Source organism: Schistocerca serialis, chromosome 4, assembly GCF_023864345.2.
Source record: "Schistocerca serialis cubense isolate TAMUIC-IGC-003099 chromosome 4, iqSchSeri2.2, whole genome shotgun sequence".
NCBI classification, from domain to species: domain Eukaryota; kingdom Metazoa; phylum Arthropoda; class Insecta; order Orthoptera; family Acrididae; genus Schistocerca; species Schistocerca serialis.
Genome location: NC_064641.1, coordinates 741,815,212 through 741,834,630, shown reverse-complemented (window position 1 = coordinate 741,834,630; position 19,419 = coordinate 741,815,212). Strand labels below are relative to the sequence as shown.

Sequence of the window (19,419 nt, the reverse complement as noted above, 5' to 3'; positions counted from 1 at the left end):
TGGTGTTATCCATGTTGATTTCCTTGATCGTGGAACAAAAATAAAATCAGTGTGTTACATCACAACGCTGCAGTCTCTGAAACGATGGCTAAAAAGTGTCCAAAAGGAAAAGGGAAATGTTTTCCTGCAGCATGACAATGCCACACCACACACTTCACATGCCACCACAGCAGAACTTCAGAATCTGAACTTCGGCCTCCATACAGTCCAGATTTAGCACCATCTGACGTCTGTCTGTTTCTGATAATGAAAGATGATCTGTGGGGACGTCATTATGCTTCTGATGAAGATGGTGAGAGAACTGTGAGACTGTGTTTGTGGAAACAGAGTTTCAACTTCTCCTATGATGGCTTCAGAAAACTTGTTCATCGTTGGCAGAAATGTATCCAATTGGCTAGTGATTATGTGGAAAAGTGAATATTGGTAATTAAAGCTCACATTCTAAGGATTATTTCTTCATTTGATTTATTAAAATATTCCCATCCAAACCAAATTAATGAAGGTGGAGGCATTACTTTTCATTCAACCCTCGTAACAAACAAAAACACATAAACATGCATGGATAAATTATCCTGGCTTGACTACTTTGTGTTTGCGCTATATCTGACTGGGGTGATGGATTGTGTTGAGAGGAATGGGTGAGAGGGGCAAGGAGATGTGGAACGGAAGGGACAGATGGAAAGAAGGGAAGCTGACACCTAGGAAGGAGAGATCATAAGAAAGTGGGAATAGGAATGTGCATTGGTGGGCTCACATGGTGCAGGCAAAGAAAGAAATTGTGTATGGCACACAGAGAAGGGGAGTAGGTGGTTGGGGAAAGGGGGTAGACAGGGTAGAGGAAAAGGGAGACTGGAAAGAGAAAAATGTGCAGGTTAATGAAGTGAAGTGGGAGATGGGGGGACAGTGGTGGAATTGAGTGTAACTGGCTATGAAAAAGGGGCTAATGAATATTAAGGTTAACTTCATGGTCACTCTGTTGAAAACAATTACGCACCCGAGTCAGCAAAGATATTTGGAGAATGTTGTGGTAGAGAGAGAGAGAGTTTATTTTCATGTACAACTTGTTTATGGGCATATCCTGTATCAATTTTACCTGGGTGCAGGTATTTATGATAGACTTTTGGTATGGTGGCAATTGGAAAGACCGGGGCCTTCATGACGCCGTGATGCAATACTCAGATACATCATGTCGTACACAGCTTGTTTGTCACTGAGTTAGCCAATACAAGACATGACAACATAACATTAATGTACCATCATTCCATTTGCCATAGACAGAGGGAAAACTAACGCCTAAACATAGCAGCTACATCTAATTCATTTAGTCGCCTGTGAATTTCTTCTTACTGAGAAGAAATTTACACAGATGAGGAAGTTGCAAATGCATAACACAAAATGCTGTTAACATTATGCTATGGAACATAGCAGAATGATTCTATGTATCTGTATCACTTACTCTGTGAATTATAGCTCCCTCTCAGTATTAGTGCTTCTGTTGGGTCAGGGGATACAATTTGTAAGACAATGGACTCCGTTTTGGAAGATATGAGTTTAATATCCTCATTTAGCCATTCTGTTTGAGAGTTTCCTGCATTTTATCTCAACCAGTCGTGCAAATATCAGGATAGGTTCTTCAAAAAAATTGTTGTCACTTTCATGCTCCACCTATATTTTTCACAGGTTCTATGGATCAGTGCAAGCCAGAAAACATCAACCAAGTGACTACATAAATCACAAACGTTGGTAATAAAAATGGTAAAAATTTAATAATAACCCAAAACAAAAGTTTTGTATTTTTACGTACATATTTTCAGCCATGCTGGAAACTGATTGAAAATGAAATCTTTGTCTAGTATTCACTGGAGTTTCTTTAGTATGAATCTATGCAGTAAATCATGAAGCCTATGAGGGAATTCATATAGAGGAGTGGCAGTGTTTGGACATTGACGAGCATGAAGTTCATGGATTAACATTAGAAGACATTCAGATTGCTCATTCTGGACTGTTTATATCCTCTGTGAATGCACATAGGTCTCACTAAACAGGAGACAATGGGAGAGAATATAATGAAACTAAAAAAGTAAATAAACTTTGATGTTTCATTGTTGGTGGAACTTATTCACATAGTGAAGACATTGGCACTCACAATCTGCACAAAAGTGTGAGTGTGACAATTCCTAGAAGGCTTTTCATCCATTTTCAGTCTCAAGAATTTAAAATGCTTGGCTTCAATGATTATTTGAAGTTCATGGAATAAAAATAAAAGAAAATTAAAGAAACTTGATTTTTATGAAAGTACTGTATTGAGATCTGAATTGTGTTTTGTTGCAGTTAAGTGACATTCTGTTCTCTGTTAAGTCATGAGCCGATATTATCCACTACCCTATTACTTAAACACATATGTTATATCTGTCATCCTTCACAGTGGCACTTGAGCCATCTACAAATATAAGAATTGTTGAATCAGCTGTTCTGTTTAATGACAAGTCAGTGACATATATTAAATAGTACAGTGGACCTAGAACGAAACCCTGAGCCTCATCAACTTCACATGACTTCATTCAGATTTACATTCATTCCCCATTTGTTGACACTTCAGAACAACCTTATGCTTAATGTTTGATAGAAAAAGAGCCATTGGCGATTTTTTTCTTTATATCACAATTCTCCAGACCACTTTCATCAGATCAAAGAAGGGACCTCAACTTATTATCTAGTTCTGCAGTGGCCTAACAACTCAAAAGAATAAGTTACATTTCTGTTGCTGCTCCACTCATGAAGCCTTATGCAAATTATGTGAGATATGTTACTGTTACCACTCTTTTACATGTAACCGTTTCAAAGGCTTTGAAACACTGGTATTATAAGGGGCTCATTCTGTAATTGTCTACCTTATCAGTTTCTCTCTTTTTGTAAAGTGGTTTTACTTCAGAATATTTTAATGTCTGGAAACAGACCATTTGTTAAACACCTTCAAAAGTGTACTTGATGTTTCATCATATTCATTTGAGTTTTTACTTTTCAGTGATTCCTGCAAATGTATGTCACATAACTGTGTAGGCATACCAGCTTGTAAAAGTTTTCATGCCACACATTATAAGTGAAACTTTAATTTCACTTGCCAGCTGTCAACAGGAGATGGATATTAAATATTGTGCACGGGTTTGGTAGATCACTAGTGACATGTTCCCATAAAAAGAGTTCACAACTCATCATAGTGTTTTAATTTTGCTTTGAGAGCTTCCTATGCTCCTGGAACTATGCAAGGATTCTTCAGTGTTCTAAAGTATTCTGTGCAGTGAAATCATGTAACTGAGCTGTGACTGTTTTTTGTACCATAATAGTTCTCCACTTACTTCATACACTATATTCTGATACGATTGGTTATCCAAACTGGTAGCTTATCTTTGTACAATCTGAACTTGGATTCATCTGTAACAATCCTGACACAGGTATAGTGTAAACCCTTATTCTCCTTTCCTTCGTACCTTTGTCAAAGTGACTGTATGTTGGAGACAGGAATGGGCTCTCTTAAACATAGTTAACTCTCATACTCAGTCTGCCTTTGGTTTATGTGATATACCACAACCATTGTTTGTTAGGTCTTAGACCTCTCACCTCTAACCCCCCACCCCACCCCATTCTCCATCCCTCTGTGCCCTTCTATTATTCTTAGGATTCTGTTCTAAAAAAACAATACTTGTTATTTTTAATACTTTTTAATATAATTTATTTTCAAACATTTGTTGATAAACTATTCATGATATCTTTCGCTAATAACACTCACATTATTCTTTATTATTTCTTTCTAATAATGTATTACAAAAGATTTTTAGCAACTTTGTGTGTGTGTGTGTGTGTGTGTGTGTGTGTGTGTGAAAGAGAGAGAGAGAGAGAGAGAGAGAGAGAGAGAGAGATGTATGTTATTAATCGACAGCATTTGCACTGTTATTTTCATAGTGTGTAGCTTTAAGAATGTTAGTATGTACGGTAAGACACTTACAGGTATAGTGTGCTTGCTTTACTTCAGTATATTCCATCATTCCAACTTAACTGAAAAATCACTCATGGTTTATAGGTACTGCGTGCTGAGAGTCTTCCATCCAACGTTCTGCCTATGCGCACATTTGGCTACTCTTTGAGTGGTGGCCTAGACTTGGATCAGAATGGATATCCTGATCTGCTGATAGGTGCTTATGAGCAAGATAGCATTGTACTGCTACGTTCACGGCCTATTATTGATATTGTTACAACTGTCGAACCTGAACGGAACTTGCGCAGTATTGACCCTAACCATCTTGGCTGTAAGCGATACCCAGATGCTAACAATACCTGGTAAGATTTATTTTTATGCTTTATGATGGTTTTAAGATGGAAATATAGGAATTTACTAGTAACATAAGTGTACATTATACGATGTGCTTGAGAGTATATGAAATGGTAGACTGTTTATTTTTTCCAGCTTCACCTTCCGAACATGTTGTACTATAAAATCATTGGTAAAAAATTTTAGTCGAGGGACTCAGAGTGTAACACTCAATTATGCTATAGAAGCTGAAACATTTAACAACAGGAAGAAGTTTTCACGTGTGTATTTTGCCCCTGGGAGTTCCAAAAAATCAAATGTAAAGAAGAGACAAATTGTACTGAAACCAGATCTGTCCCATAAGGGTGATCTCAGACATTGTGAAGAGGAAACTGTCTTCATCAAGGTGAGTATACATAAGTATCAAATTGTGAGGTTTTCTTTCTGAAACAATAAACTGATGAAGGCTTATGAAATAGTACGTGTTTCAAAAACAAGTTTTGTACTTGAAAGAGATAAATAAATTAAAAATGTTTGTAATATGGGTAAACACTGAGTGTCAGAAGAAGAGTCCTGTGAATTTCTTAGGACCGTATGGGTACATTGTCCTGGATGATTGTGTTGTGCCGACCGACACTACAGCTCATATGGCTGGGGACATATAGATTGTTCCCTGGGGCAAGACACAGGTGCAAGACTTATCCAATGTGCCCACACAGCACATCCTACTCCAGTACCAATACTTGGTTGGACAGTGCCGCCTGTGAAAGCAGTTATGTCATATTCCAGATATGCTGCAATTTTTGCACAGTGTTTAATGAAGGTATGACCACCAACCAGCTCTCTACCTGAATGAATAACTACAGTCAAAACGTGGCCTAAGGTGAAGTTGATCTCCCATTGAAAAAACATGTGACTGATCATAATTGCTTGATTTCAGTGGCTGCTACACATCTTGTGCCATGGGATACTCTCCTACAATGCTAGTGTCTCTGAATTACTAAGGGGCTGCCCTTGCAACATTGGAGGCAATTCTGTAATCCTTCTGGCCTCAATCTGTGCTATCCCCTGTCTCACACCTACCTCCATCCCTTGTGTGAATCTTTTCATTGCGCCTATCGTGACTCAGCATCTCCGCTATGTGGTGAGTAGCAACTTTCCTTCTCTGGTATTGCTATCTCCATCCCTGATTCATGACCCTAACTTTACTTCTCCACCATCTCCTCCTTCTTCTGTTCTAACCACCCCTACTTACCTTTTCCTCCCAAATCAACTGCTCTTCGTCATTGTGCACTACACACAACTGCCCCTCCATGCAGTCAGAATGAGCTCGTTATTGTCACATTCCTATCCTGTACACCTTTTGCCTCTCCCTTTAATTGTCAGCCATCCTTTCCAACCCTTCCTCCTGCCCCTCACCTCATTTCTCGTCTCGTGCAGTCCAACTGAACACAATCTATCTCCTAAGTTGAGCTGCAATGCCTGCACACAATGTACAATGTAGTGTGCTGTAAAAATGTGGCAGGTGTGTGTGTGTGTGTGTGTGTGTGTGTGTGTGTGTGTGTGTGCAGTGCAGTGCAGTACAGACTGTTCAGTGAAAGAAAGTGGGAAGAATGTTCATGAGAGCGTCAATCTGAATGGCCTAGTGTCATCAGTGAAGAGTTGACAGAAAAAGTAGATGAGAAGATCCATGAAAACAGGTGCTTCATTATTCACGAGCTTCAGCAACCTTCCACTTAAGTTTTGAAGTCCATAATTTATGCAGTAATGTGTGTGAGATGGATCCAAAGAATGTAGACGAATGACTACTGAACAAGTGTTTCACATGTGCTTTGTAATTTTTGGAGCTCTATGGCAACTGTGGTATGAGTTCTTGAGTCAAATTGTGACTGGTGATGAAACATAGATTGCTTACTCCACTTCAGAGACTAACCAAAAAAATTCTAACCATCTCCATCAAATTGGAAAAACATGGCCACAATTTTGTAGGCCCAAAAAGGCATCATTTTGATTGTCTTCCTGCCGAGAGAAGTGACAGTAGAAAGTGTTGTGAAACCTTATTAAAGCTTAGGCACGCCATTCAGAACTGCCGATGGGGACTACTGTCAAAGGGCACCATTTTGCTTCATGATAATGTTCGGCCTCATGCTGCAGCAAATGGAAGGGCACAACTCGACAAGTTTGGTTGGGAATTATTGTACCACCTTTCCTACAGTCGTGATCTAGTACTCTCAAACTTTCATTTCTTTCTAAAACTTAAGGAATTTGTGGGTGGGTGGTGACTGGAGAATAATGACATGTTGAAAATATCTGTAACTGACTACATAGCAGCAGAGTTTTGTGATGATGGTATCCCAGAGCTGGTGCCACAATGGAACAAGCGTTTAGACATAAATGGTGACTATGTAGAAACATAAAATAATGTTCTTATTTTAATGTCCTAAAAAGTTGTGTCCATAAATAAAATATTTATTATGCTATTATAAAATTTTGCTTACTTAAAAAGAACCCTCGTAGATGGTCAATTTCTTTCTTCACCTTCCCAAATACCAGTTTGTGCTCTATCTCCATTGACTTATGTGGCTCCCTCTATCCGGCTGTTCCTCTCCTTTTTCTGGGGGGGAAAAGTGCTTGGTTTCAAAACTTAGCAAATTTATGTCTTTGTAAACATTTTCTTCCTCTGTTGCTTGATTAGCAACTTTTCTCATACCAAATTATAAATTTTACAATCACAGAAATACCAGGATAACAACAACTAAAAAAAATTATTGGCTCATGGCACATAGACGCATGTAACAGCCACCAATCCACATTGTGCTAGTGGTTGGTTTTCATCACTTTGTTTATTTTTTATAATACATTAGTATCTGTGGATAAATGAGATAGAAACTCAAACCATTCAAGTTAGGAAATTACTGTAAGAAATTACAGTCTTTTCCTCTTGACTAAGTATGTGTGAAACAAGTTTCCTGTAAAATTAACAAGCGTTTCTTATTCCAGTGGATGTGATGGTTTTCTTGTGTTAGGTGTACAGTATATATGAATTAAGCACTCTTACTTTTCAGTGCTCTGTAAATGGCAGTCAGAATAATCTGACAGTAAAAATCAAACAGCTTATTTGCCTGAATGTGTACAAATATTAACTCCGACAAATTACCTTGTTGTAATTATTTGAGACCTCATGAGAGTAGTTTCTTCATTGAAACATGCAATAGGCACAAAGTACAGACTGTAATAATTGCAGTGCATAAACTAATGTTTATTGGTGATATTCTTAATGAAGTGGATTGTTTCTCTACTTTTCATTTCTATGATATGCATACACTTGTGGTATTCCCATATTCTTTAGAGCTGGTCTGTTTTGCATAGGAGACATAAATCAGTATCTTTCACCAATGTAAACAATGTCAATTGTGACTCATTCATTCATTCATTCAGTCATGATGTTTTGTGAAGTTCATTATAAAAAGGAACAAAAAGAAGCAGCTATTATAATCTGTAGTAATAATTAATCTGGCTTCAGTAGCCAGAAATTGTGGTGAGTTTGTGTGTGTGTGTGTGTGTGTGTGTGTGTGTGTGTGTGTGTGTCTGTGTGTGTGTGTGTGTGCGAGCGCGCGTGTGCATTTTCAACGAAGGCCTAGTTTGTCAAAAGCTCACTTTCTGACAGTGTTTTCCTTTTCATTGGTGACTCAGCGTATCCTACGTATGGTGTGTAGCAACTATCCTGTTCACTTGTGCTTACTCAGGCAAAGTTAACATGAAAATCAGCTTTTCTTGTGTGTGTGTGTGTGTGTGTGTGTGCGTGTGTGTGTGTGTGTGTGTGTGTGTGTGTGCTGGCTGCTACTTTCTCATTTATAATAATAATGTGCTGTTTATCTGGTTCTGTAACTTTAATAGCTAAACTGAAGACATTAGATTTGAATTGTCATATGAATCTTTCTACTGATTTGGGAGGTGTGACAACTATCCATTCATCTGATGTAGGCCTAAAAAGATAACAGCTGCAAACTGTAGCTCATAGTTGTGTTCACTCAGCATTTAATAGACTGTATAGGTTGTAACAACTATCCATTTGAAAGAAATTCTGACATTCCTTGCAATGGTTACCTTTTCTGATGAATCTAACACCGGATCTGTGTTCATCAATTTTGATAGTTATAAATCCTGCCAGTTGTTGCGTTACAAAAATTTTTTAATGAAAGATAGTGGTTATGGGGTTTCTATATATGATTATTTTGTCAAAACAGTTCATAAATTAGAGTTTTTAAGTGTTTGTGGTGATATACAATTTTAAATAATCATTAAATGCCTAGATATCTCATTAACAGAATAGACAGAAAAAAGTTATAATGATTTTAGGGGGCACCTTGAACTAAATAATTTAATTAACAGGTGTTATTTGAAAAGTGATAAGTTTATTGCTGTAAAAGCAGAGATTATGTTAATGTACATCTATGGCATAACTCTAGTGAAGCCTACAGCTAAATGAGATTGATGAGCAAGACTCAAGAACTGATTGAGTGATGTCTTTGTTAGCAAACCGTAATAACTTATCAGAAAAATTTCATAGAAGCTATAACTTTAGCACCACTGAAGGACAAAAAGTTAATGAGATGCACTGGTGCAAGGTATTTCTCACTATTTGACTGTCTCTTAGGTTCAAGTGTGCTCCTACAAAAGCTCAAAAATTAAATTCTAATAAATCCAAATTTGTAAATAGCAACATCCAAACAATTAATTTTAGTGACTGTAGGAGCACTTCAGTAATGAAACATTATTTCTAAGACCATTGACAATATTAATGTGCCCTACTATTTACTTTTGAAATAGCTGCACATTACAATTTTATGAACTTGACATCTAATTTCTTTTAGCGTTTTGCAGGCTTAGTAGAATAATGATTATGGTTGTAGGTGACAAATTAATTTCTGCATTTCATTAATTAATTATCCTTATATGTCCTTCAGTTACCATGTAATTTTGTCCTTTATCTTCTTTATACAATGAAGTTGTGAATTCTAATAACTGTTCAGAAGTTACTTATAAAACATATCATTTTGCAGGAAAATACACGTGACATTCAGTCTCCAATCAGCTTCCGTTTAGCATATACTCTTGTACAAAGAGAACCAAGACAAGCAGAAGAAGGTCAGCCACTACCTACAATTGACAGCTTTCCCATTCTGAATCAACAAGAGGCTTCAAAAGTGATTCATGCAACATTTCAAAAGGATTGTGGTGACAATGATATCTGTGAGAGTGAACTTGTTGTGGATGCAAGACCAGTTCTCACACAAGGTAATTTACATTTAAATTCTTAATTTATTTAACTTGAAGGAAATAATATTTTCTATTTCCATCTAGTGTAACACCAGCTATTTTCTATTTATATTCTGTGCAGATGAAAAGAATTTGATTGAATATTTGTTTCTAGTACTATACAAAATTTTTTGGTGGTTTACTTATTTTTTTATTTTATTTTATTATTTTCATATCAATTGGCTATGTGTGTGTAAATGAATTATGCAATCATATCAAGTCATGAAGTGACACTTCAAAACAAAAGTTCTCCCTGCGCAACGACAGATACATGTATACTGACAATACATTGGCAGGCTGAGGCTTTGAATACCCGTTGGAATAATTAGTTGCCTCCAATGGGAAATACAGCTGAAAACAATGTGACTTGAGCTCTAATTTAGGTTCAGTGTTAATAAATGAGGACACTTCACAGTACAGTGAAAGTTAAAGTTTAGAAGCACCACACCTGTTCGCATTTATGCGTCACCAGTGAGTTTTATTTAGAAAAGAAATAAAGATGAGTAATACACCAGCATGAAAAGTGATTGCTGCTCTTCATTTTGCTTAAAAGATGAATTGTTTCATCTTTTGCAGTCAGTGGCTTCCCCATCTACTGGAAGGAAACAGGGGGAAGTGAAAGAAGTTTCTCTATGTGTGGCATTTTTGGATAACAGTCTTTCATTCTTTGATTTCCTCCCAGGGGTTTGACTCTTTGGCAAGTTTGTACTTTGCAGCATCTTTTCCATTCAGTGCTGCTTGTCTGTCTTCTTACTATTCTTTTTCTCCTCCCTTGAGGAACATGTCTGGAATGTTTTGGGGAATGTGATCTGCCTTTTCAGTGGCCAACATCAGAACAATCTCTCCACTGGTTTTCGTTCCTTTTTTCTTTCTTCATTTTCCTTGTTGTATCCTTCCTCTGCTTCAGTGTTTGAGGTTCCTCTTTTTCCTCTTCCTCTCTGTGCACTCCTGAAGGCTGGTCCATGCATCAGATGTACAACAGGTGACTGGGTAATGGGTAGTTCCCAGTCTCAGGTAAACAGGTAGGGTTTGCACATACCACCTGATATAGGCCAGGCCCAGGGAGGGGTGATTGCTTGGGCTGCTACCTTCCCAAATTGCCAATTGGACCCTCTGTCAGGTGTTTGGGAGGTGTGACCTGAAATGTAAACCAACACCTAAGATGAGTGAGCCCACTCTCTGAGGGCGGCCCCCAACTGGAAGGAGCACACCGTCGGAGATGCTGGCAATCATGGGGGATTTTCAGAATGAGATTTTCACTCTGCAGTGGAGTGTGCAGCGATATGAAACTTCCTGGCAGATTAAAACTGTGTGCCAGACCGAGACTCGAACTCGGGACCTTTGCCTTTCACGGGCAAAGGCTCTACCATCTGAGCTACCCAAGCACAACTCACACCCCGTCCTCACAGCTTTACCTCTACCAGTACCTTGTCTCCTAATTTCCAAACTTCACAGAAGCTCTCCTGCAAAACTTGAGAGCTTCTATGAAGTTTGGAAAGTAGGAGACGAGGTACTGGCATAAGTAAGGCTGTGAGGACAGGGCGTGAGTTGTGCTTGGGTAGCTCAGATAGTAGAGCCTTTGCCTGCGAAGGGCAAAGGTCCCGAGTTCGAGTCTCGGTCCGGCACACAGTTTTAATCTGCCAGGAACTTTCATATTAGTGCACACTCCACTGCAGAGTGAAAATCTCATTCTGGAAACATCCCCCAGGCTGTGGCTAAGCCATGTCTCCACAATTTCCTTTCTTTCAGGAGTGCTAGTTCTGCAAGGCTCGCAGGAGAGCTTCTGTAAAGTTTGGAAGGTAGGAGACAAGGTACTGGCATAAGTAAGGCTGTGAGGACAGGGCATGAGTCGTGCTTGGGTAGCTCAGATGGTAGAGCACTGGCCCGCGAAAGGCAAAGGTCTCGAGTTCAAGTCTTGGTCCGCCACACAGTTTTAATCTGCCAGGAAGTTTCTTGGGGGATTTTCTCGCAATGGGCCAAACATCATCTTCACAGTCAATATCTTCTACTAAATGTAAACAGAATGAGGCTCACAATTCAAAGAACCCCTCAGCTGCTGCACGGTTCTCATGGTTTCACATACTAAAGACCATCAGTCATTTGCTGTGGTGAATCCGTTTATTATTCAGAAAGGTGTTGGTGCAGTTGCCAGCCCTGTGAAGTCCTGCTCTCGTTTATCCAATGGCACTTTGCTTTTGGAGACTACTTCTGATTCTCAAGCACAACAACTGCTTGCAGCTTTGCTCCTCCATGGCTGTCCTGTTCATGTCGAGGTCCATGAAATGTTGAATTCTTCCTGTGGTCTATTTACACTAGGCTGTTTGATGGTCTGACCAAGGCAGAAATCCAAACATACCTCTCCGATCAGGATGTCATTGCAGTTCATCGACTGATGAAAAAGGTAAATGCATCCTTAGTACCCACACAGATTCTTCTTCTCACTTTTGACAGTTGGTGCTTCCATCAAAGACCACAGCAGGCTATGGAGTTATCACAGTCCGATCGTATGTTCCAAAACCAATGTGCTGCTACCAGAGTCATCATTACAACCACACTTGAATGTCCTGTGGACACCCGGCCAAATGTGTAACCTGTGGTAGGGATGCTCATGAGGGCAATTGTCCACCTCCTCCTCCCTGCTGTATCAATTGCAATAGTGACCATGCAGCTTCCTCCTGAGATTGTCCCATCTATCTCAATGAGCAGACCATCCAGGAGATCTGGGTGAAGGAAAAAGGTCCTTATCCTGTTGCTCGCAAGTTTTTGGCTAGTTGGAAACCCTGCTTTCTACCATCTGGCACTTACAGTACTGTTCTTGCTGTGTCTCGCTCCTGAGGACAGCATTCCATCTCATGGGAGGGCCATGCTGCTCATCTGGGATGATATTCAATGTCAACCCATCTCCCTGATTACCCAACTTCAAGCTGTTGCAGTCCGCATTTTCCTTCCTCACTTCACCTTTTCCCTTTGTGCCATTTACATCCTTCCATCATTGTGTCACCAGGGCAGACTTCTTCCAGCTTCTGAGGCAACTCCCTGACCCCTTTCTGCTGCTTGGTGACTCTAATGTGCACCATCCCCTTTGGGGTTCTACCAGAGCCTGTCTGAGAGATACCCCTCTTGGCTGACCTTCTCAATCAACTTAATCTCATTTGTCTTAATACGGCAGCAGTCACGTTTCTTTCAGATTCCTCGCACACCTATTCCCATTTGGACCTCTCCTTCTGCACTGCCCAGCTTGCCTGTCGTCTTGAGTGGTCCATTCTCTCCGACATGTACTTGAGCGTCCATTTCTGGTGTGCTGTCCGATTGCTGACTCCTATCCCACCTATGTGCACACCCACATGACAGGTTTCTGGGGCCAACTGGAGGCTTTACTCCTCCCTGGCAAGCTTCAATGAACAACATTTCCTCAGTTTTGATGGCCAGGTAGAATATCTCACAAACATTATCCTTACTGCTGCAGAACATTCCATTCCTTGCACTACCTCTTTAGTGCACTGTGTCCCTGTCCGTTGGTGGACTGAGGCATGCCACAGCGCAATTTGCACCTGGAGACAAGCTCTCTGAATTCTTAACCATCATCCTACAATGGCAAACTGCATTTGTTATAAACAGTTGCATGCACAGTGTCATCGCATTCTTCAGGATAGCAAAAAAACTAGCTGGATTTCATTTACTAGTTTTTTAAATAGTTCCACTCCATCTTCCACTGTGTAGGCCAACCTATGATGGCTCTCTGGGACGAAGGTCCTTTCCCCAATTTCCAGCCTGACCAAAGCAGATGATGCCATAGTGGAACCTATTGTTATCTCCAATACCTTGGATAGCTATTTTGCAGAGATTTTGAGCTCCACCCACTATCACCCTGCCTTCCTCCATCAGAAATGAATCCCAGAGGCTCGGGTGATACCCTTCTCTTTTCAGAATCATGAGCGCTACAACACTGCCTTCATTATGAGGGGGCTAGATCATGCTCTCACTTCATCCTGATCCTCTGCCCCAAGGCCGGACAATGTTCACGTTCAGATGTTGCAGAACCTTTCTCTTGCAGGCAAGCACATTCTCCATCATACATACAATCACATGGGGTAGAGGGCATGTTTCCCAGATGCTGGCATGGAGCCACTCTCATCCCCATACCTTAGCCCAGTAAGGACAAACACCCTTCTAACTACTGCCCCAATTCTCTTGCAAGCTGTGTTTGCAAGATGATGGAACGTATGATTCATGGCCAGCTGGTATGGTGGCTTGAGTCTCACAATTTACTAACCACCACACAGTGTGGATTTCGAGTGCGCCATTCTGCAGTTGACCACATTGTCACTTTTTCAACCTATATTGTGAGTGGTTTTCTATAGAAGTACCAGTCTGTGGCTGCGTTTTTCAGTTTGGAGAAAGCCTACGGCACCTGCTGGAGGACTGGTATCCTCCGTACATTCTACATGTTGGGTTTCCAGGGCCACATGCCATGTTTCCCACAGGAATTTTTAAAAGACCAAGTTTTCAAGGTGTGTGTGGGTTCTGCCTTGTTGGACATTTTTATCCAGGAAACAGTGGGCCTCAGGGTTCCATCCTGACCATCATCCTCTTTGTTATTGCCATTAACCTTGTTACGGCCTGACTCCTCTCGGGCATCTCCGGCTCCCTTTTCATTGACAATTTTGCCATATGTTGCATTTCTCCATGGACTTGTCTCCTTGAGCAGCATCTTCAGCATTGTCTTGATTGTCTTTACTTCTGAAACATCAACAATGGATTTCACTTTTCCACTAAAAAACCCGTTTGTATGAATTTCTGGTGGCACAATTGATTTCTTCCACCATATTTACATCTTCAACCTGTTGCTCTTCTGTTTGTTGAAACTATGAAATTCCTGGGGCTCATGCCCAATAAGAAACTTTCTTTGTCCTCCTGGGTGTCTTACCTAGTTGCCGACTGTACGCGGTCCCTCAATGTCCTACGTGTCCTCAACGGTACTTCCCTGAGAGTGGATCAGACAACTCGCCACCATTTGTACCGGTCCCTCGTCTGTCCGAAACTAGACTATGGGTGTTTCATTTATGCATCTGAATGTCTGTCCGTCTTACGCCATCTCAATACAATCCACCATCATGGCATCCATTTGGCCACTGGTGCCTTTTACACTAACCCAATTGAGAGTCTGTATGCAGAAGGTGCTGAACTGCCATTGTCATACCGCTGTGATTTTCTCCTCAAAATATATGCATACCATTTGTGTGCCATGCCTGCCACCTATCCTAAGCCTCCTTCTTCAATGATTTCTTTGATTGCCAGTATGGAGCGTGTCCATTTTCTCTGTTACCTCCTGGAGTTTTCTTTCATATTTTGCTCTGGCAGCTTAACTTCATGCTACCTGCCACTTTCTTGATAGGTGTGAATCATTCACCACCTTGGCTTCATGTGGTGGCACATGTTCACCTACAGAATTTTGCGATAGTACCTTTGCGTACACTGATGGCTCTCAGACTGACCTTGGTTTTGGGTGTGCCATCGTCATTGGCCCGACGATTTTTAGTATTGCCTTCCAGAACACTGCTCAGTATTTACAGCGAAGCTCTTCACTCTGTATCAGGCCACACAGTACATCTGGTGACACTGGCTTTTCAATTGTCATCTGTTCCAAATCTCACAGTGCTCTTCACAGTCTCTGTGTGCTGTACACCATCCATCCCTTAGTGCAACGGGCCCAGGAAAGGTTTTGCTTGCTCGCTTTTGATGGAGCCACTGTGATTTTACATGGGTCTCTGGTCACATTGGTCTGATAGAAAACAAGGCCGCTGATGCTGCTGCCAAGGCTGCAGTCCTCATACATCGACCTTCTTGCCATGAGGAGATCATGTTGCGTATTGGGCACTGTCTTTTTAGCCATCACCATTTATTAAATTATGATCCCCCACCACTTTGTGCTCATTGCCCTCAACCTTTAACGGTTTGCCATTTCGTGATGGAATGCCCATTTTTAATGACTTATGTTGTCATTTATGTTTGTCGTCTGAGTTATTGTCTGTTTAGCAAATGATCATAGGCTGTCAACTGCAATATGATGAAGGACATTTAATCTTTGGCTCAGGAACTCCATTCTCTCTATGGCATATTTTGTGGAACTTTCTCCAAGTCCCTGTTTTTAGCTGTCTCTCCTTCTGTTGATTGGGCTTAACATGTAGTAGTTTTTAACTCCTTTTTCATCTTTGTGTTCTACGGTTCTGACATGGGCACATATGACCCTTGTAGTTTTTGCACCCTAAAACAACCCTTCATGCTGATGGTTTTACTGCCATCGAACACTACCTGTCTCAACATCCTCCAAAGTCTGCACCCACTACCACATTCCCCCATACACCTTGCCAACTGTATACTGAAACACAGCTACTTTTACTTTGAGGGCGAGGTATACAAACAAATCCATGGCACAGCCATGGGAACCCACATGGCAACCTCCTATGCCCTATTTTTTATCAGCCATCTATAGCAACCATCCTAGCCTCCCAAAACCCCAAACCCCTTGTCTGATCCAGGTTCATTGATGACATCATAATCCGGACTCATGGCCAAGACACCCTATCCTCATTCCTCCATAACTTGAACACCTTCTCTCACATCTGGTTCATCTGCTTATCCTCAACCCAGTGGGCCATCTTCCTCAATGGTGATATCCAACACTCTGATGGTTCCATTCGCACCTCTGTTTGCATTAAACCCACTAATACCAACAGTACCTGCATTTCAACAGCTGTCATCCCTTCCACACCAAGAAATTCTTCCTATACAGCATGGCAACAGTATGCTGAAGGTCCAACAAGGGACTTCACAGAGAGACACTCACCCCCCCCCCCCTTCCTCCGCCCTCTCAAACATAGCCACAAACAGATTTCCCGTGCCACATCCTCACACATCCTAAACCCCCCCTCCTCCCCCCCCCCCCCTTCATCACCAATAATCAGCTTTGAAGGGCACCCCTGTCATCTTCCAGTATATCTGTGCACTGAAAGAGTTGACTTTTGCCAGGGCTTTGAATATCTATCATCCTTCCTGGAAATGGACGTCCTACCCAAGATCCTCCCTACTCTCCTTAAGTGGTACTCTGCCACCCACCCAATCTACATAACATTCTGGTCCATCCCTATGCCACTCCCCTTGCCCATTTGCAAGATCTGGCCAAACCACCTGCCCAGCACCTCCTACTCCAGTCCTGTCACAAGCTTATCCTACCCCATCAGAAAACAGGGCCAACTATGACAGCGAATTCTACTGCAATCCTTGCAGATGTTTTTATGTTGATATGACAACCAACTAGCTGTCCACCAGGATGAATGACCACCATCAAACTATGCCCAAGAACAAAGTACGCCAACCAGTGGCACAGCATGCAGCTGAAAACAACATGTTTGATTCCAATGGCTAATTCATAACTCGCACCACCGGGATACTTCCGTCCACCACCAGCTTTTCTGAACTAAGCAGATGCGAGTTGACCTTGCAACATGTCTTCCACTCTTATGACCTTCCTGGCCTCAATCTCTATTAACTCACTGCCCTACACCTTCCACCTCATTGTTTCCCCTTTCTCTGTTCTGTCAGCCCCTCCTGATCCAAGTCTCCAAATCACTTTTGTGCGCCATATCCCACTAGCTCCAGTACCTATGCACCACTTTTGTGTGTGTGTGTGTGTGTGTGTGTGTGTGTGTGCGTGTGTGCGCGTGTTAGAGAGAGAGAGAGAGAGAGAGAGAGAGAGAGAGAGAGAGTGGGGAGAGGATTTATTCTGAAAGTTACTAATTTTCTTTATCTTTTGTGCGTGCCTGTCAGCAAATAATCGCTTCTGCTATTCAGTTAGTGGTCTCCTTCACTCCTAAATATTTAATTTCTAAATACACAATTTACACCACCAGCTCATTTTGTCACAATGTTAATTTCTTTACATTTTTTGTTTCAGGGGAATCAGGTGCATGGGACTTAACCCTTGGGCGAGATCAGGAGATGAAGTTAGATATACAAGTGAATAACTACAGGGAATCTGCTTATGAGGCACAACTGTTTATATCTCACCCTGCAAGTCTCAGCTACATTGGACACAAAACTGAAGTAATGATGATTACATCCTGATAAATAATATTGTATTTAATTATTTTGTATTTTAATGCCTAAGTTTATTTTCTTCTTTCTTCCCCCAGAACAAGAAGCTTATATGCAGGCCATACAACAGCACATTGGTATCATGTAGCTTGGGAAACCCTTTCAAGAGAGATATGCCTGCAAAATTGACAGTCCGATTTGACCCAAGAGGTCTGGATGATATTGAGTCATTACTTGAATTTAGGGTATTTGCAAATTCTACATCTACTGAAGTAAACCCACAGGATCCTCTGAAACTTCACATTGCTGTCATCAGAAAGGCAGAGTTATCAATAAGAGGGTAAGAGACTTCCTCATATTTCTTCAGTCATATGTATTATATGTGCAAAGTTCCCCTATAAGTAAGGGACTTCCTCATGTTTCTTCATTCACATTTGTTATTTGTGCCAAGTTTATCTGTAAGGAAATTTTTTTTATCAAAGCTAGCATATTATCAAATATGGTACTGGAAAGTCCTGGGTGGAGTGCAGCATTAGAAGTAGTAAAAGTGACCATCAATGTATAATAGATATGTTGAACGACTGACTGGCACTTATATGAGATTGAAATTAAGGGTAAGCTTTTGCTCCTCAGAGATAACTAAGAGGAAAACACACACACACACACACACACACACACACACACACATGACTACAGTATCCCAGTCGTTGGCATTGTGCCATTGCTGCAGCAAACTAGAATAAAAAATTGGATTGGGCAGAGAATTTCGGGGGGGGGGGGGGGGGGGGATGCAGCCATGGGGACTGAACCTGAAGCTTTGTCACACAGATATGGTCTGGTGCCCATAATGTTAGTACAAGATTTTTTTGACAGTAGTTATTTGTTAGTTGGTACATGACATCACTTTTTCACAGATATGTCTTTCTTTCGTGGAGTAGATACCTGTGGTGGAACTGACCTAATCATTATAGTAGGCAACTCTTGGTATCGCTCTACAATCCCCCCCCCCCCCCCTCTCTCTCTCTCTCTCTCTCTCTCTCTCTCTCTCTCACACACACACACACACACACACACACACACACACACACACACACCTGCATTACCAAATTTGTGATTCCTTGATACTTCATGATGTACTCTATCAACCAATCTCTCCATATTGTCGAGTGGATGGAGTGCACTGTTGGAGGATGGTGGATTGGGATGTGCCAGAAGCTGCTTGCAAAGTAGCAGAATCCCTTTATTAATGTATTACAAGCTCAAGCTTTTATTTAGTGGCAACTGGAAGGTGGGCCTCAAGCCACTGACACTGTGGTAGTGAAGCGTTGTAGTATGATACCGGCCACCGTTACGCTCAGCACAGCCAATATTTGGCATGACCTGGCATCACAGATAGTGCTGGCTACTGGCCTGGCTGTGTCAGACTGATACTGCCAGTTGAGTGTGAGATGCTGAGTCCTGCCGCACAGTGGCATGTGGTGGGTGCAGAAACCCACCGAGTGAACCCCCAGACCAGTGACAGTGACTGGGTCTGGCAAGAAATCCTGTGATCAGTGGCCAGGAGGGCCTCTGTTCAACCCTTAGCCCATCAGGCAGGCAGGCAGTTCTGTCTGGAAGATGGCACAGTGGTGGTCCACATCAAGTAAGAAACAGATTGCTCGTCCTTACAGCTAAACAGGCAAGTACATAAATAATTTTTC

General features: G+C 41.3%; 1 protein-coding gene across 4 annotated transcripts in view; it reads left to right on the top strand.

The window, feature by feature from the left end:
- LOC126473263 (integrin alpha-PS1) overlaps window positions 1-19,419 on the top strand; it is a 595,899-nt gene that overhangs the window by 520,724 nt on the left and 55,756 nt on the right. For all 4 annotated transcript variants that reach the window (XM_050100213.1, XM_050100212.1, XM_050100211.1 and 1 more), the window contains 5 exons: window positions 4,079-4,335; window positions 4,463-4,712; window positions 9,370-9,604; window positions 17,580-17,728; window positions 17,818-18,059. In XM_050100213.1, the coding sequence (XP_049956170.1) occupies window positions 4,079-4,335; window positions 4,463-4,712; window positions 9,370-9,604; window positions 17,580-17,728; window positions 17,818-18,059 (1,133 nt within the window). The remainder of the gene's footprint in view (window positions 1-4,078; window positions 4,336-4,462; window positions 4,713-9,369; window positions 9,605-17,579; window positions 17,729-17,817; window positions 18,060-19,419) is intronic.